Source organism: Varanus komodoensis, unplaced genomic scaffold (genome assembly GCF_004798865.1).
Source record: "Varanus komodoensis strain SLA01 unplaced genomic scaffold, ASM479886v1 scaffold7_1, whole genome shotgun sequence".
Classification (NCBI taxonomy): Eukaryota; Metazoa; Chordata; class Lepidosauria; order Squamata; family Varanidae; genus Varanus; species Varanus komodoensis.
This window is the reverse complement of record NW_025336479.1, coordinates 13,394,871-13,414,855: the sequence shown is the minus strand read 5'-3', so window position 1 is coordinate 13,414,855 and position 19,985 is coordinate 13,394,871. Positions and strand designations below refer to the sequence as shown.

General features: G+C 44.9%; 1 protein-coding gene across 1 annotated transcript in view; it reads left to right on the top strand.

The window, feature by feature from the left end:
* The first annotated feature begins 241 nt into the window (after nt 1-241).
* The window catches only part of ATP10B (ATPase phospholipid transporting 10B (putative)), a 67,241-nt gene continuing 47,497 nt past the window's right edge, over nt 242-19,985 (top strand). The window contains exons 1-4 of the mRNA XM_044454007.1: nt 242-513; nt 3,761-3,955; nt 17,248-17,452; nt 18,751-18,836. Of these exons, the coding sequence (XP_044309942.1) occupies nt 242-513; nt 3,761-3,955; nt 17,248-17,452; nt 18,751-18,836 (758 nt within the window). The remainder of the gene's footprint in view (nt 514-3,760; nt 3,956-17,247; nt 17,453-18,750; nt 18,837-19,985) is intronic.

Below are 19,985 nucleotides of genomic sequence, written 5' to 3'. Positions count from 1 at the left end.
CTAAAATGCATAAGGCATTCTTATAAAGTTCTTTCCTTCAGACACTTAGAAATGGGTGAGATTTTTTTCTTCCTTATGAACTGTTTCCATGTCTTGATGGCAAAAACTAACCTTGGCACTCAGGCAAGGAATATACAAAGTAAGGTTTCGTGCGCTGCTCTAATTCTTCCCTAGCAAGAAATGCATTTGTTTCCAACCCTTCTCATGCATTCGTCTTTCAGGCATGCCCCTGTAGCTGAAAATGGCTTTGTCAGTAGACTCTGCGGTGTATCAGCCTTGGTGGCCGGTTGAAGAGGCCATCCAGGCTCAGCTGGAATCCACACCTCTGTTGTCATCTGAGAAACAAAGGCAGAAATACGACTTGCATAAATGGAGGGTTGTATTTCCCAGAAATGACGGATTTCAAAAGGATTTGGGGAGAGTTTCTCGAGTTTATTCTGGAAATAGGATACAGACCACAAAGTACACTATTCTGAGCTTTTTACCCCAAAATCTCTTTGAACAGTTTCACAGGTATGTATATATACACAGACTACAACTAAAACAAAACAGAATTCATTTTTTAATGGAGTTAAACATGAAGTTTGTGTCATCGTAGAATTTTGTACAACAAGCATCTAATTCTAATGGAGTATAACCAGATAAGGCTGAGAATATGTATTTCCAATACTCTGTATTAGCAATTACAGAACACCTGTGAATAGCAAAGAATACTGATAAATGTATTGCAGCAGGAGATTTGTAGGCTAGAGTCTACTTTGTCAGATGCTCAGTACCAATCAGTGATGCTGTAAATTATCACTACACCCCACCTTTCTTCCTCTTCCAAGGAACCCAAGACGGCTTGCAAGGCTTTCCTCTGCTCTATCTCATCCCTTGTGATGCAGGTTAAGCTGAGAGAGATGTAGGTTAAGTTGACAGGCCCAAAGCCACCCAGTGAGTTCTGTGGCTGAGTGGGGACTAGAACCCACATCACCCAGGTCCCCAGTCCAACACTCTGATGACCACACCATGCTTCATAATTAATATTACTGAATAAAGGCAAGAACCTGCCATATATTACAGAGGTCAGGTTGAATGACACAGGAGCTTCTATCCATCTGTCCTGCTTCAGATGAAGCCAAGGGGTGATACTCACTAGGAACAGGTTCACAAGACAGTCTGGTGCAGGCCAGTGGAACTGAGAGCAGAAGTATCCACATAATGGCAAGTTAAAACAGAGTCACAAGGCAATCAAAGCTCCATCACAAGGAGGTCCAGTGGAACAAAGTTTAGCCAATGATTGGAAGTGCAGGTAAGGCTCAGAGGTGATATACAGACCTTGTTCAAGAAACTCCCTCTACTAAGGCAGGTTCATAAGCTCGGGCTCCCAGAACACCACATAAGCTTCAGCGGCAGGTCATTATAGGCCTTCTGGCAGATGTCTAACTCATGTGGAGGGCCTTGCTCATGGCAAATCTTTTAGTCCCAAGGAATGTTCTTCTGCAAGCAGTCACTGCTTCATCTGGCCAACATCTTGGCCTCTATCTTTAGGCCCTGGCATTTTCAGGAACTAGATGATGCATAAGTATCCTCTACCACCTCAGAAGCCAAGCTCTCCACTGATCAAGGATGTTTGAAGCCATCTCTCCTGAGGGCATAGAACTGTCTTGGCAGCCCTGTGGTTAAGTGGCCAGGATTCCCCCTGGAGAGCAATGACACCATCAGGCCTATGTCTAACTGGTTCCCTGATGCATCACAAATTGAGAAGTAATGGATGGGGAACTAGAGTCACTTGGATATATCAGAACTTGGTTTCTGTCACTTGTCCCTCTATCCATCAGAATTCATATGTGATGTGAGTAAAGCTGATGTTGCATTCCAGGGACAAGCTGGGATTCACTGTCCAGCAGATTCCCTAAGTGATCTGCTAAAGGTGATTTTGGAATGGTGCTGAAGATTTGTAGGTTATTGGTCCTGCTCCTCATCTACCCTTAGGCCACACTTACCAGTACAACACATGATATTATGGCTCCCATAACAACCTTGAAATTTGCCCTGCTTTGCCTCCTTAGCAACTCAGAGTGGTGCAGCTCAGTAGCTTTAGACCTTGAACTTAATGGACTTTGGTGGCATGGGAGTGAAATGATCAAATCTATTACTTCACTTGTTAAACAGAACCAAACACTTCTCCTTCTGCCTCCCCACCCACCCCTGTTCTTTGTTTTGTTGCTGCTTCTCCTTTATTTGCAAGTTACAAGAGCACCAAAACTGTTTGCCAAGTTTTGTTCTTAAAACATTCTTAGCATGTACAGCTCTGCATTTTAAATGCAATCATCAGGACTACAGGAAAAAGGGGGAGCTTACTTCTACTACCCTCATCACCTGCAGCATTCTGGGAGGTGCCCCCTGGGCTCTGAGGCCATGGCCTTCAGTCCCTAATCTAGCCATAGCTGCATCTCTGAATTTATGCAGGGTCAACTGGAGGAGCTTTTCTGGGTGGATATAAGGCTTTACGAGACCTGGGCCTAAGGACCAGGATAGCCACTCAAGGGTCCATTGTAGTGCACTTGCCGCTAATTCTGGTGTGCTGGGAGAGACTTGAGGATCCACTGAAAGCTGTAGTTCATTAATAGCACATTAAGTGAGGAGCTGGTCCCAGCTGCTCATCTGGAAGCAAGTGTAAGCCAAAGAGTGAAGAAGCCCTAATTAAATTCTTTTGTCCAGAAACTGTATTGGTCAGCCTTGACTATTGCATTCATGTGAAAGATGAGTGAGTGAGTTAGCTGTAAATTCTAATTTTGTCTTAAATTCTCTAGGATAAAAAGAAATACCTAGATTCATTTTAAGCAGACTTCAGGCCTGGTTTGGGAATTGCAACTGCTTTGTTTGCACTGGTATGTGGGCCAAAATACACATAACTATAATCAAGTTGTTCAGTTCTTGAGCCCTACCCAAGCTGCAGCTGCAGTTATTTCAGAAGGTCCTCCTCATGAGCAGGGCTTCCACTCAGGAGGAGCCCCTTTCCTCCCACACTTCTGCAGCAGCCTGGCATTTTCCTGAGGGGGACCTGCCCCCTCTGGTGCCACTGCTCCCCGGGACTTGGGGGTCCTCTGCCTCCTCCTCTGAGGCAGGTGCCCCCTCTTCCTGAGTGGGCAGGCCCCAGCAGCCGCCCTCATGGACTCGGGCCCTCTTGCAGCCTCTGCCTCAGCAGGATACGGGCACTGCTTTGTGATGAGGCCTTCGTCTCTTTCTCCTAGGAGGAATCTTCTTGTGGGGGCATGACCCACGGGGAGGTCCGCATGCCAGCAAGGACCCGCGGAAGAGAACCCCTGCCACTGCTCCTCCTCCGTGCCTTCGCAGCCTGCTTGTTCCCTCGCCTCTCATGCTGAGTCCCCCAGTCCATCTCGCCTGAGCCCTGGCTCCAGCCAGCTCTGCTCACGACCTGCCTCTCAGTGCAAAGATGCCCCGGCCGATGTGCCCCCTTGCTCTCCACTTAGCGAGGAAGGAAGTGCTGAGCAGGACAGGGAAGCGCAGTAGCAGCCGGTGACAACAGCAGTGAGAAGAGGACACCGTGAGGGAGGGGGTTGACCAAGCCAGGGTTCTGTATTAGAGCGAGGCTCCGTCCTGAAGGGGAGCAGGAGGCCATTGTCTCCCCCATGTAAGGAAGCCTTATGGTTAATGGGGAAAGATTAACATAAATAAATAAATAAATAAATGAGAGGGAGCGAGGCTAATTAAGAAGTGGAAATAATTCTATTAAATGGCACACTTTTTTAAGGTCGGCGAATGTCTATTTCCTGTTCTTGGTGGCCATCAACTGGTTCCCGCAGCTAGAGGTCTTCCACAGGGAGATCGCCATGTTACCTTTGGCTGTTGTGCTTCTAGTTACAGCAGTTAAGGATGGCATTGAAGATTACAAGAGGTACAGATTTGATCAGCAGATCAACTCTTCTACAACCAAAGCTTACAATAGGTAAGTCTACAAATGTGTATTCGTTCTGTTCTGTTACACTATTTTCTCACTCCTCACTTCATCACCAGTTTTTGTCTTTAAAGTTAACCCTAAAAATCTCACTTCTGCCTCTGTGTTTCAACATTCTGGGTATTTGAGCGATTGCAAGACTGCATTTCACAAGCTCACTATGGCAAACCCCAATGACCCTCGGCCTCAATGCACAGCAGCCTCCAAACCTGGAGACTTACATGCATCCAATGGCCAGAGCAAGGTGGTGCAGCAGCAGCAGCAGTGATCTCTCTGCTGCCGTTCCTCATCCCATGTGTTTATCTAGACAGCTCTCTTTAGCGACAGCACCTGGGAGGCAGAGGAAAGGAGGCTGAGCACCAAAGAGAACAGGAATATGGAGATGGCCCCAGTCTCCTCCCCACCCTCACCATGGGCCCCCCTCCCCCGCCATGCATTTCTCAATTCAGAGAGGCAGTCAACACGGGCCTTTTTGCCGCAGTTGTGAAGTGGACAGGACAGCTGTTGGATTTTGGGGGATCTTTTGGGGTCCCAGCACTGAAGTCATAGGACCTGGATTCTGTGACTATCCACCCGGCCCCCCAGTGTCTCAACAGCAGGAGACGATAGGATTCTGCTGTTGCGCTCGAATGACTTGGGCTCCTGCAGAGGTGCATAATCCCATGGAGTTGTATTTCTTTGTTTGTCCTAAGTAAAAGAGAGTTGTAGCTTCAAGATTCAGGTGGAGATGAGGCTGGCTTTCAGAGGACGCTGATATTGTGCAACTCTCACACTTTATTCATGGAGTTATTATTGGGGACAGAGGGGATTCCATCCAGATGACATTGTCTTCCATTGGTAACCCTCCCGTGTTTTCCCACTGCCTCTTTCATTGATCCCCTTACTACAGAACACCTACGAAAGAGAGATGGAATAGGTGCACAGCTTCTGTTGACAGGTAGCTCTAGGAACTATCCGCCTGAAACCACCCTTGATGTGCATGAAAAGGGCTTAGGTAGGCATGAGAAGGGAGGTTTCCCAGGGCCCCTGATGCACAGCAGTGTTCCAGCAAATACCCAAAGGATGGACGCCCTCCAGTGGGACCTTCTCTGCTTCAGATTCTTCCCATTGCTGTTGGGAGGGGGAAAGCCACTGGCACCCAGAGGCAGGGCTTAGAGGACCCTGAGGAAGGGTCTTGGACATTTCTGCATTCCCAAAGATGGGAATTGGATTCTGCCTAAGCTGAGCTATTTTCTGATTTGTTTTTTGTTTGTTTCCAAATGCCTTGGTTTACTGCGTGTACTTCCAAAGCAAGCCAGGTGTAGTTTGTCCTTCACTAGGATCAATGTATGTTTTCACAAATGGCTCTGGGCACCTAGCAGCAGACAATCCACAAACCAATTAAAGGGGAATTCTTAGGAGGTCTCTTAGGAGGGGAATTCTTAGGAGCTTTAGGCATCCAAAGCAGTGCTGTGATTAGAATGAGGCCTCCATGGCAACGCACACGGGAAGGAGATGCCTCCCTGCGTGTTCTCTGACTTGTGTAATTCTTCTTCCAAGTTATAAGAAAACAGGTGAGTGTTTTACAAGTTCTGCATAGGAGATCAGCCAAATGCTGCAGTGCTTGGGGCCCTGCCTTCATAATGACAAATTGCTGGAAATTTTCATTTAAAAAAAGCTGTGAGCTATTAATTGTCTGGTGGTGTGTGTGTGTGTGTGTGTTTTCTTTTCTTTTTTAGCACAGAGTATATATAACTCTGTATAAATAGATATAGGGGGAGCATATAATACATAGACTTTCAGGTATGTTTTAATGAGTGACAAATAGGCTGAAAGGGCTTCTGTTTTTTCTGTGCAATCTTCAGAAACTTTCTGTGCAAAAACTTCCCAGTTGAGGAACGATTTCCTCAATCCTCCATAAAGAGCAAGCACTAGGACCCAGGATCTCTCACTCCAATGACAGGAAAACTGGTTTATAGGAGGATGAGCCTTCTGTGCGTGTGCGTGTGCCTGACGTGTTTGTGCAAGCAAGTGTTGACTAGAAGCAAAGTGAAAGCAACTGGTTTAGTTAAACTCAGCCCGGCACTTCACCATACAGCAAACCAAATGGAATAGTTAAGTCTTGATTTTCTAAAACTGTTATGCAAAGGTGTGACTTTTAAGGGAGAGGAAGATGTCAAAAAAATGTGCTTCATAAAATTCCTAAGGGAAGTGCCTTGGTTCAGAAGACCATGCTGCCAGGTCTTTGCTTCAGATTCTGAGAATGAGGAACCTGGGAAGAGAAGGAAGAGGAAAACGAAGAAAGAAGAAACCAAAAGGGTCATTGTTCCTAATGTACACTTTAAAGACAAATGGCAAGGAAACCCAAATAATTATGACGGCAACAAAATCAAGACCACGCAATATAGCCTCCTGTCTTTCATCCCTAAAAATGCCTTTGAGCAATTCCATCGCTTTGCCAATTTTTATTTTGTGGCTATCGCAGCACTCAATTTTGTGCCGGTGATCAATGCATTTGAGCCAGAGATATCCGTGATCCCAGTCTGTGTCATAATGACCATCACAGCCATCAAAGATGCTTGGGAGGACTTCCGGAGATTCAAGCTGGACAAAGAGATCAATGGCAGGGGCTGCCTGATATACAGCAGGTAAATAATTTGTAAGATGCAATTTGGGGATGTTCTTTGAAACCCTGAAATGCTCGATATGAGCATCATCACTGCCTTTTGTTTCAACAGACATGTAAATGCATCCATGCACACATGTCCCTTGGCCAGAGAGGCTTGGGCTGTGTCATCCAGCACCCCTTTTCCCACAGTGGCCCACCAGAGGCCCATGTGAATAGAGCATGGGGGCTGCAGACCTTGTGCACTATTGACCCCCAGAAACCAGCATCCAGAGGCAGGCTCCAACTTCTCTTTCTATACTAAATGCCCCAAGTACTGTAGCCTTCCCCCACTGTAGCTCTAGCCCCGTGCCCATTTTATGTAACCTTTTCTGCAGTGACCGGATCTGTACACCATTTTCCAAGTGCGGCTGCGCCATAGATTTGTATAGGGGCATGATGGGAACAGCAGATTTATTTTCCATTTCTTTTCTAATGATCTCGAGCATGGAATGTGCTTTTTTCACAGGCATTGCACACTGGGCCAGCCTTTTCCTTGAACTGCTTACCATCAGGGCTAACTCGGCCCTCATCTGTGTTTACAGTTCACAAATAGTTCATATACCTGGTTACCTTGTAAAGTCAAATAATCCATCTCTTATTTTTTATACAATTGGGAAAGTAATGTGCTAACCTTAAATCTTAACCTTTGGAAAACAAATCTCTTTCATTATATGGGGCATTCCGAATTTTTTGTTTTGTTTCATTTTCTTGAAATCATTATAAACTACATATTTGACACATTTTAAATTCAGCACCTGATTTCTTGGTCTAATGGTGAATTATTCATTCAGTGTGTGGTAATACTCCAGAGAAAATCTCATCAGAAACATTCACCTGGTTCCAACCGTAATTCAGCTATGAGGATTGTGGCTCAGGTTCAGTTGTATCCTTTTCTTCCCCTCCTATATTCAGATTTTTTTCCCTCTCATTTCCTGGTACACAGGAGCTGTATTCTAGCCTTCTCCAAGCCAGTGCCCCCTCAGGATGTTTTGCACTTTCACTCTTACGATCCCTCAGCATAGATTATGCTCACTGAGACCAACTGGGTTTGAAATTTGAAACATCTGGAAGGGAGCAGGTTGGAAAGGCTGCTCAGTCTGCCATTCCATCCAGACTGGACAAAAGATGGTTGACACACACACAAGGTTTGATCCAGGTTTCCTGTTGGGGTTTGGAGGTAAACAATGCCTTGCAGTAAGAACGTGTCCAATCTGCTCACCATGTCAAACTATGGTTGCTGTAAATTCAGAAATGCGGCGGGGAATTGGAGTAGAGTGGGGAGGGAAAGCATGAGTCTTTGGGGCTGTACCTCTGCTGAGCCAATCATCCATAGTATCAAAACTGCATCAGAACTCCACTTGAAATATGAATACAGCATTGCTGTGCCACTCTTACAGAAGGGTTTATTTATTTGTTAAAACATTTTTATGCCACCCCATTCGCCGAAGCCTCGGGGCGGCTTACAACATTAAGTTAAAATACAAACATTAAATATAACAATAAATTAAAATGTTTGTAAAGTGCAAACATTAAATTAAAATGCAAAAAATAACAATATAAAATAAGTCGCCCTGGCCAGATAAAATCCAATAATATTAACAATTAAAATGACGCTTGAATAAAAAGGTCTTCGCCTGGCGCCGAAAAACAAATAACGACGGCGCCAGGTGGACCTCTCTGGGGAGCGCATTCCATAAATTAGGCGCCACCGCAGAGAAAGCCCTCCTCCGAGTACCCACCCTCCTGATTTCTTTCACGGAGGGTTCCCGGAGAAGGGCCTCTCCCGCAGATCTCAAGGGGTGGGCGGGAATATATGGATGTAAGCGCTCCTTCAGGTAACCAGGACCCAAGCCATTGCATTTGAATTATCAAAAGGCTAAGCAATGTCCCTGAAAGTTGTCTTTGCTTTGTTTGTTGCAGAAATTATAATCCACTCCACCTTGAGAGATAACAGAGCAGTGTACAATAAATTAAATAACAAATATAAGTTGAAGTAAAAGTAAAACAATCAATGAAAGAGTGGCTGAAATGTGTCCATCAGTCATTAAATCTTCGCCTGACAAGAAAGATTTTGGCAAATGCGAAAAACAAAGTAGCGTAGGTGCGTGACTAACTTCAGCTGGAAGGGAATTTCATAGGGTGGGAGCCATCACAGTAAAGACCCTACTCCTAGTGACCTCCAAGCAGATTTTTTATCCATTCCATGGGGGACCACCAGGAGTCCCTCTTCAGAGAACAGATATGAGGAGATGTCTCCTCAAGTAGTCTGTTCCCAAGTTGTTTATAGACCAATACAGAATCACCCAACTTGGCCCAGAAGCTGATGGGCCCTTGTGTGGCCCATCCGATGTGATGCCTGCTGCTCAGATAAGCTATGCTACCTGGCAGCAGCCAGACAGGCACTTTCTGAAGCCCAGCCCGTGTAAACCGCGTTGCTGTGATCCAGTCTTGTGGTAGCATACATGGAAACGCTACCCTGCATAAATCATCGCTATTTGCCATCAAGAATGTTCTGCCTGCACCCCCTGTCTTCATCTGTGATACAGTGTAGACAGGTTGAAGAGGTTGCTGTATTATTTAGATGGGTGAGTTTGGCATCCTGTTAAGGAGAGGAGCCAATAATCCTATCCCACAGAAAAGTAAAAAGATTAAGTTAAAACAGCTTCACTATGCCTTAGGAAAGTAGGCACCATTCCTTGGCAATGCAAAAAGAAGAAGGAAAGGAAAAGGGAAAAAAGAAAAAGAGTTTTATTTCACCTGATGTGCAAATCCTGGCAACTCTCATTTAAAAGAAAATTCTGTTCACCTGTAGGAAATACAGAAATGCAGAATTTTTTTCTGCACATTCTACCCTCAGTGCCCTACTATTAGCTAATGGAAAATTCGTGCTTCCCTGCCTTCTGAGAAAAGAGGCAGCCCGTCGTTTTCTTCAGTGGAGAGGAGCTTAAAACATGCCTATTACTCAGGTTCGCATCGCGGCCCTGGCCTCCAACTCGGAGTCAGAGGAAGCCTCAACATTACTAAGACTTGTGTCAGGGCCTTGGCCTGCCATAGCAATGACTGCAGAACTGGTTGTGAATATCCCAGTTTCTTTTAATAGTATTCATATGCATGGGAAAGTTAGCTAGAAGTGAAAAAGAGGGAAATCCCATTTGCTATTTGCCCCGCTTTCCTCCTTTTTTTTTTAAAGCATATCTGTTTGCATGGTAGGAGACACCATGATCATGTTTATCTTAATTGACGTCTTAGAAATTTGGAGGTGAACTTTAGACAGGGGAGTGCTCAGATAGCAATATGTAAAGAGTGTTATAGTCATGTGAGATAATCCTGGATTATCATAAACTCTCAGTAATTTCAGCAACTGTTTAACTGACTGGGCTTCTGAGCAGTTTCCCAGGACTTTCTTCTATAACTCCTTGTCTTCTGCCTTCCTTTAATTCCAAATTTCTTTACATGTATTCCAGAAAAGAGCCTTCCAAACACTTCGTGGTATTTCAAAAGCACAAATATTTCAATGCTTTTGTTTTCTGGGCATCACTTTCACATTTCAAGACTTTGGCCCTCCCTTTTCACAGATTAAACTGAGCTTTTTGCCATTCTGAGCACATCTTAACTCCTTTTATGGTGTAATTTGCATCATCTAATCTTCAGTCAGTTCGTGGCAAAAGGGAATATGCCTCTGTCCTTGAGAAAAAAGCAAAGTGGGCAAGGAGCCACTTGGTTGGTTCCTCGTTGACATTTAATGGCTTGGATTCAGCAACTAGGAGAAGAGTGGATGAACTTCTGGGGGGTTCTTCTGCCGTGCCCTGAGCACCAGCACAATTTGGGTGCTGTAGGAGATGGAAGGCTAATTACAGAAATGTCGACTACTTCCCTTTCCTTGGAGGAAATGTGGATGCCAATATCCTTGGCCAGGGGAAGCCTTCCCACCCCATTCATTTTCAGCTGCAAGGAGCTTTTCCTGCCCTCGTTAGGCTAGTGGAGATTGTGCCATTGGCTTTTAAGGGAGAGAAAAGTTCGCCTGTGAAAACATTGGGGTGGAGGTCAGAGTCTACACCCCTACGGACCCTTCCTTGCTATAGAAATAAAGTGAGCAGTGACCTTTATTTATTTATTTATTTTATTAAAACATTTCTATGCCGCCCCATTCGCCGAAGCCTCGGGGTGGCTCACAACATCCCAAAGATCCTTTGGGAGTGGTGCATGACATACACACCTGTGCAAACCTCCTCCAGCATATTTCAGTATGGAGGGCATTTCCCACCCCCCAAGGCCCATGCACTTACGGTCTTGCAGGTGCTACTTTGCAGTCCCCAAAGTCATCAGTGTGGGAAAGGCCTCTTTCCACCTCTCCTTGACTGCCAAGTCTTTACAAAATGTCACACAGAGTGAGTCTTTCTTCCCAGCTGAGCTCCGGTGTCCCTAGGAACAGTGTTCAAGCAGCAGCCATTTAATGTAATATGGTTCTCCTGATTGCCTTGATAAATGGTTACTTCAAGGCCTGGTGCTTGCTCCACTTCTCAGAATAAATTGCAAATTGAATGGTCTCTATAAATACTGAGAAAATGTCACAAATGTCACTAATGGGGCGTATTTGCTAAACATGGTATTGTTAAGTGCTGTATAAATTTGCAGCTGTTACCTAAGGGTATGCTGGCAAGTATGTCTGGACTTGCTTTAAAAAAATATATTTCAGTGCTTTAGGGTTTTTGTGATAGAGCCAAGCTAAAAACAGGTGTTTTCTGTGCAGCGTACAAAAATCAGTGTAGAAGCAAATGTTTGTGGGGCTGTACAGTTGTTATCTGCAAAGCTGTGAGGCAGGTTAGACTAACAGAGTCTGTTGACCTGAGGCTCCCGTAGTGCAGGGATGGAGGCAGGAAGCCGGGCAGGTATGTTTAGGTACATATTAAAAGATACACATAAGGAGTTCACTTGGTGTTCTTGGGCAAGTCTGCGACCTAGTTCAAACTCGGTGAGTTTAGTCAGTTCAGCCGTGGTTTCATCTTATCCTGTTTTCATATCCTTCTTTGCAGTCAAGAGATTAAACCACAATTTCTGCTCCAAAGTAAGGAGGAACTGTGATGCAAACCCAGGAAGTGTTCTACTAGAGAGAGAGAGAAAGAGGGGGGGTATGGGGGGGAAATGCACACATTGTGGATGGCCTCAGAGCAAGAAGGGGCAGGCAATGTCCAGAGGCACCACTTCTTCAGTGCCGGTCTGTGAGGAAGGACTCCTCAGAGCCAGGCATCTGAGGCCAGCAGACTCTCCAAAGAGCCGTGCCGACCGCTTTTCTGGCTGACGTGGCTCTTCGGAGAGTGGCACTAGGTGAGGCCTGGGATGAGATGGAGCACCAAAGCGGTGAGTGGACTGGGCAGGGCAGGGCAGGGCAGGGCAGGAGAGTGGTGAGTGGGTAGCATGTGGGCAGAGGGAAGGAGACCACAGTGGGAACAGCAGGCACTGGTAGGAATGTGCTCTCCCACATGCATGGTGGCAAAGCTTGTCCCGGTGCTGATGTTCCTACATTAGAGGAAAATGAAGAAAATATGCACAAAAAGAGCCCAGCAAGCACTGACCATGAGCAATGAGACCCCGAGTTGCAGAAAACAAGAATAAAAAAGAACTGGAGAGAAGGGAGTGGGCTTGACTGAGTCCTTAATCACTTACAATATACCAAAGAAAAATAATCAAATAATATAATATTATTATAATATTCTGTAGCAGATGAACTAGCAGCTTGAACAGAAGCCTTCTACAACCTGAAGCCCTCTGGATGTTTTGGACTGCAGCCTCCATCAGCCCCAGTAGTCAGATTCCTAGGAGTAGGTGTACAAAACATCTAGAAGGCACAAGGTTGTGAAAGATGGTATTAGAGGATGGATATACATTTGTAACTTATTGTGGGAGGTTCCACCCATAATTGTTAATAGGAACTCTTCTAATGTCCCTCTGCACTGCCCATACTGTGAATACACAAGAATTGCTAACTTACTTGAGGTTTTTATTTATGTATTTACTATATTTATATCCTGCCTCTTTTCCTTCCATGGAACTCAGGGCAGCTTGCATAATTCTTCTCCTCCTCTCAAATGCATAACCACCACCCCATGAGGCAGGTTGGGCTAATTATCCATGACTGGCTCAAAGTCACCCAGTTGGCTCCATGGCTGAGCGGAGATTAGAAGCCAGATTGCCTGAGTCCCAGTCCTGTACCCTTAACCACTATATCACATTGGCTTACAATTTTAGGAACCTTAAAATAAACTTTATCAGCCATCTTTTATGGGTGTGTTTTCTCTCTCTCTCTCTCTCTCTCTCACACACACACACACAATAAACTTAAGGTAAACAAGCAGCAAATCTTGTCTGGTTTCTCCAGCAATCAAAAATGGATCAATGCAAACCCTGTACATCCTTAATGCAACCTTAGCTGAAGAGGCTTTTGCACAGTGCTGTAACAGAAGTAGTGTCGTAACATCTACACTTTCGCAATGCAATTTGTTGTAAATCTGATCCCCACTGACATTACAAAAAGCCATTTTAAATCCAGAAAATCCACAAAATAGTTTGATTTATATGGGAAGGGCATTTCTTAAATATCAAATCATTAGTTAGGAATAAGCACTTAATGACATCTGATGGCTCTTTTAGATGATTGGGACCTAAGAAGCATTTGCGCTTCCTTTGAGGTTGAGGGCTTTGTTTCTAATGGACAATCACAAATGATGGATTCAGTTTACTAAATGCCATGATGGTGGGGACCTGTGTTGAGACCAAACTAGCAAAGTGTAGCATGCAGTGCAAACCTGTGCAAGTTTAAAGAACAAAAGGCTGCCTGGTTGAGGATTGTAGGATTTTCTCTGCCCAAATATGCATATGATTTGCACCTTTGTTGGACTCTGAATGATAGCCTCACCCTCATAAATTTTATTGCTTGCTAGCTTCCTTTCTGTTAATGCTTCCAAACTGGGGACTGCCCATAAAGAATCACAGGGAGAGCAGCACCAAAACTGTGACAAAAAAATGAAATTTGATTCTAGTTAAAATGGGCAACATATGGCAAAAGCAGGGTGGAGTTGTTGAAAGCCTTCAACAGTAATACAATCTTTTCTAGGCACAGTCCTTTACAACAGGTGCCTCTTTCTTACCTGTGCACCTTCCGTCACAGTCCTCCCAGCATGCATACAACAAAAATTTCTATGACCTACTCTGCTTTACAGAGTCAGGTGTTTGCATATTGTTGAACCTTGGCACAAGAATACTACGAGTTCAGAGGTACAGGATTCGAGGCAGAGTGCTATGCGTGTTTAGGCAGAAACAAAGTCCTAAAACCCCTATCATTTCACAGCTAGCGTGATTGGAGTATGCAAGGAACTGTAGGACATTTTTTTCTGTCTAAACAAGCATGGGATTTTTCCCTAAATAGTTGGAGTCCCCTTGCACCAAGGCATCTTATGCCAAACTGATGCCAAACCAGCCTTTCCTCAAGCTTCAGTCAAAGGATATGGTGCAGGCACCCTGTCAATTTAATTCACAGTAAGCTCTAATTCGAAGTAAACCTCTTCTCTTGTTTACCCTGAAACACTGGCTTCGCTGCATGCATGTACAACATGGCGGCCAGTTCTGATTTGCTCCCCAATGCTTGGAGTTAATTCCTGCACCAGTCCCCACCAAGTCTGAGGTGAATCTACCCAAGGTGAGCGGCTTCTAGGAAATGTGCCCTGTTCCCTTACTTATTTCCTGCTGGGACCTACACTGAGCAGGGGTTAACCAAACCTCAGTCCTAAAGGAAATGGATCTTTTACATAATGAGAGTAAAAGACATGTTGCTGTGTTTAAATTACTCCAGGCAATGAACTAATACTGTATAGCTGTTTCATTTCTCAGAGTGACAGACTCTACTTTTCCTGGTAACACTTCAGGGGGAAATAATGTCCCATTCCCCAGACAGGTGCCTCTTTAATCACTGACTGCACCACACCCTCTCCCTCCAATGTTTTGTGCAAAGTGGGTCGAAGAACATTCTCCCTCACCACGGCGGATTCTCTGCAGACACAGAATGCCTGGATGTGCCTGTGCATGCAGGATTTCCATTCCCCCTCAGTTCACTCGGGGGCTAAAATGCTTCCAGCACATCCAAGGCCTTCTGAGCACTTGACTCTGCTCTGAGTACACAGGAAGGAAGAACAGCAAGGCGGACACACAGCGCACTTGTCTGTGCCAGCGTTGTGGACCCAAAGTATAAAGCAGCTTTCCTTGCCCTGCCATTCCACCTTGTTTCTCAGTCAGCCGGGAGAAACTGGCAGCAGACTAAGCAGGAAATCCCCTTCCCCCAGCAAGAGGAAACCCAAAGGAACCCCCATAAGTTCAGCCTCCTGTGCCAGCTCCTCTGGGTGACCTAACAAGTAAGAATAGCTGGTCCATCCAGTGGATCTTGCGGGGACAAGGGGAAATGAAGTGAGCTGGAAACAAGTTCTCTCTCGCAGGGCCCCCTGCAGTATAGTTCTCCCTTTCAGATTCCCCTAGTGTAGCCGAGTGGCCAATTTTTACAGAGGGCAGTGCTCTGTTTTGGAGAGTTGCAGAGGGCGGCCCTCTACTGGAAACTATTCCCAATTTGAAGAGATGCCCAGTCCAAACCTGGTTCAATGGCAAGCATGTCCAGGCACTCTCCAGTGTTCATACCACACTCGCTGCTGCTGACTTGTGCAATCGTCTATTAGAGAGCAGCTCATATGCTAGAGGTGAGCAATGCCCCCATCCATCCTGTACTCCCCTGCATCAGTCCCAAATTTTAAATGTATACCCCTCCCCAAAAAGGTCTACCCCAAACCTCCCACAGTTGCCCACCTCCTGTTAATGGGGAAAAGTTGCCCGGAGCTGCATGTGTTAAAGTAGTCCTTGGCCACACATGGGAAGAGTTCCTGGGAGAAGTTCAGTGAAGCCTCTCATCCCCAACTAGCAATTACAGCGTTCCTTATAAAAATGTATCATCCAAAGCAGAATGAAAAATCTGTCTCAACCAAGGTGCACTACTCCATCTCTGAGAGTGTAATGAGATTTGTTGCTATTCTTATTCAACACAAGACTCAAGCGTGCTGAAAAGAGTCGAAGGAGACATTTTTCTTCCTTCAGTGCAGTACTTTACATTTGTTTTCTCTGTATTGATTGTAGGCTAACTTCCCCATTTATCACGGTCATTTGAGGCTCTAATCCTATCTTTTAAAGTGTTTACAATCCCTCCTCATATGTTTGTTTCCCCAATAAATGAATACTTTGTTCGCCATTCATGTTCTTGATGAAAATATTGATTCTGCGCAATCTGCCCTTTTTCAGTGGACATGAGAGGCATAGCTGCAGCAGTGTCCCCCATCACTAACTTTAATCTATTTCCTTCATAAATTCGCAGCTTAGGAACAGTGTGTTGTCTCCAAGCACAGGGAAAAGATGCCAGAATGCATGCAACAAGTTTATAGCTTCAATGGGCATCTGAGCTGAGGCAGTGAAAATGGAGGGGCTATGGAATGCCAGCCAGCTCCAGTATCAAGCCAAGGTCAAGGAACATGTGAGGGGCAAGAAAGGGAGTTGTTATTCCAGGAGGGTGGAGGTGATGGTCAACTCATCCATGGGAATGGGGAGATGGCACAGCTGGAGGTGGAGCTGACAGTCATGGCTGATGAGAGCCCAGTCTACCAATGAGATAATGAGCTGGGAACTGAGCAGGCTTCGCAGCAAGAGTTGAGTGGTCTGTCCAATATCGAGGTCCCTCCTGCTGAGACAACATAGGTGGGAGATTCAATGGATGAAGAAATGAGACGAGTGCTTGCAGGCAAGATTTCACTGCACCTGCCTGTGGGGCAGCACAGGAGAAAAGGGGTGTAAGAGGAATGGGGGGTTGGGGTTGCGGGGTGTTAGAGAGGGCTCAACACTTCACTCTGGGTGTGCAACAATAGAGCTGGGTAACAATAAGCTTTGTGAAAAGGACCTCTGGAGCAGCGTATTTACTCAGGAGGAGGACTGTGCCTAGTGGCACAGAGCTTGTGAATAGACTTAGAAATACAGAAAGGAAGTTTAAAGAAAACAAAAACACAGTAGGGAAAGAATAGGTACAAAATAGGAAGTGCAGTTTAATTCCAATCTGGTACTCTAGCAAAAAACACTTTGCAAAGTCTTTAAGCTTGAACTGTTCCAGTGACTCCCTTCAGTGCTAGGACCCTACTCAGGAGCTGCCTCTTCAGGGCTACTCACCTGCCACCTAGTATATTGAGTTTAACATAGATTTGTTTAATATGCAGAGGCTTTTAGTGAACAGTAACACTTAGGCACTTAAGCAGCTGTTTTATTAATCTCTTGTATTGCGAATGCAATCCTGCCAGGTGTTCTAATACTATTGCTGTGGTTGTTTTGAATTAAGCTTGAACTTTTCCCCCTAAATTCTTGGAATTACAGAGGTGCATATAAAGACTCATTCTGGACAGATGCATGAAACAAAGGACAGGTGTGTCTCCTTCTGATCTGTGGCAGAGGGGCAGAATGTGTGTGTGTGAGATCCATGAAGAAACGATTCTGCTTCAACCACTGCAGCCAGACAGTTTGGTGCTCTGAAGGGAAAGGATGGACTGTGTGCTTTTTCTCACAACAGGAGCAAAAACAGCTACATTGAGAAGCGCTGGAAAGATGTGCAGGTGGGGGACTTTGTGCAGCTGCAGTGTAACGAGATCATCCCTGCCGACATCCTGCTGCTCTACTCCTCGGATCAGAACGGGGTCTGTCGTTTAGAGACAGCCAACCTGGATGGCGAGACCAATCTTAAGCAAAGGCATGTTGTGAAAGGCTTCGCTAATCAGGTACGCCTAGAAGCTGCTTCAGCAACAGTTCCTCTTGGCGCTGCGCTTCCCCTGGGGCCCAAGACATGCAAAGAAACAGAGGCGTATATCCTGCATCAAACCTGTCTGTAAATCCAGCTTGGATTGGCTTACCTGATCCCATTCCCACAGCAGCAATGCTCGGGGCAAGATCATGGGCGACAGCAGTATGATGTTGGAAAAGGTGCATGATGGTGTGTCAAATCAGCCTCCAGCCTTTAAGCTAATCAAGTGCAGGAATGAGTGTGGCTCTTAATCTAGGGTTGCAGGTTGCCAGTGGTCACCCATTTTGTGGTGTGGCTCGCCAGATGCTTGGCAAACCTGTCCCACTCCCCACTTACCCAGGCCCAGGCAGGTGGCACATCCCATCTGACATTACCCCCAACAAAGGTGCAAGAAATCTTTTCCTGGGAGGAAAATAATAAATATCTTAGACTTGTGATGACCTGAATATACAAAGGCAGATGAACACTGAATTTTTGCACAGCTTCCTTCCAGACATAACCTGGAGGTGGAACTCTGTAAATTCCTTCCTTATCTCAGAGTTGAGGAGTTAAAATCATGACAGAGCTAGTGAAACACTCCATTAAGCAAGCTAGTAGGGCATTCCTATACCTGTCTATTTGGAAGTAAATCCTATTTACTCAGTGGGAGTACATGGGAGTAAACATGTATAGAATTGCAGTGTAAATGTATAGATGCTATCTGATAACAAACTAGTCAGCTAAAACAGAGCTGGAAGAGAGGCAAAATGCATTCTTCTTTTCCAGATTCCAGTATTTTCATTTTGTTCCATTCTTTACCAAAATAGAAGTGTATACACCCACGTGGACATTTGGTGTTATCTTTTGCAACACTTCATGGTGAGAAACCTTAAAAATTATTTATCGTACACCAAAAAGAAAACAAACCAATCAAAATAAAACAAGAGTTGTAAACATAGTCATCCTTACAGTAGGCCCATTGACATCAATTGGACTTCAGTTGATATCCCACTAATGAACTTGGATTCCATTGGCTTCAGTGGGTCTGTATGTTAAGCAAGTATTTGCTCCATGGTATTGGTTAACAGGTTGGCTTGACCAAGTTATTGCTGCCTCACAAGACATGCTTGGCCAAGGTCACCTTTTGATCCATTCCGTGCAACAAATCTGTGTTCCCAGAATTTCACTCCTAGCTGGTGAGAAGACTGTAGAATGGCCCGCTCAGATTTTTTTAACTGACTATAAAATACTTTCAGTTGGACTCCAAACTCCCTGCATTTTCATTTGATTTTGCAGAATACTGTATTTAAGCCAGAACTTTTCCAAAATGTCATCATTTGTGAAAAACCCAACAAAGATCTGAATAGATTCAAAGGATATATGTAAGTGTTTGTTTATATTATTCTTCAGCTGATATCTTTATCACATGCAGTCATACATCCTTTGAGGAAGTGTCCAAATGTGCTTTTTCCATTCTCGATATCACTATAGCCTTGCTCAGGAATAATGAGGGAGGGTAAGCCATTCCTAGCCTTGCCCCCAATGGCTCAGCACACCAGAGTTCCTCTTTAGACCTCTGTCCATTGGCCACAAAAATCTAAAGTGGATTTCTTAAATGAATGCGCTTAGAAACCCCCACAAGTTCAGAAACCCTGCTACATCAGGTTTCCGAGATTCTGCACCAGCATGGCTCCAGAAGCCCTATTCCGACCTCCATACCAAACGTGCAAATGTCTAGAGAGCATCCCCCACTCGTAATATGGGCCAATATACTCTTAGTTCGCCCATGTTTAGAAAAAGGCCTAAGCAGAGCTTGCAATAAAAGTATTTGTTAATAATATTCTTTTGGCCTCTAGCGTGGTCCAGAAGCTTCAGCTGGTGCAGAAGGTGGTATCCAGGATGAGAAGGAGGGCATCTGGCCATGTGCATTTTATGCCAATATTGCAGCAATCACACTAGCTGTGTATCAGCCACTGAGCCAAATACCACACGGGGCTTTTGGCATATAAGCCCTGTTCAGCTTATGACCAGGTTACCTTCCTCTCTATGGACCTGCGTGATTCATATCATCAGAGGAGGACTTGCTCCTTGGACCTCGACCCACAAATTGCTGTTTTGCAGCATCCTATATGGAATGATCTCCCCACGGGTGTTTAGGAGGTGCCAACTGTTGCACAGTTGAGGCACCACTTAAGCATCCATCTCTTCGCCTAGGCCTTCCCTGAGCAAGAGCACGGCCCAGTTTGTACTCTGTTTCTCACCATGTTTTAATGTATTTAAATCTCGTTGTAAACCGCTTAGAAATATTCATTTAAATGTGGTTAATTTAATCTATTAAATAAACCATATATTTATTGATATATTTATTGAAATATATCTATATAATTATAGATAAATATAGCACTGGTGGAAAAGGTTTCTCATAAAGCTTATAATTAAATGTGAGGAAATTGCCATCACTTAAATATGGATTAAGATTTTGTGCAGTTGTCATTGTAGGGAGGTCTTGTATTTGCATACGCAAAGAACAC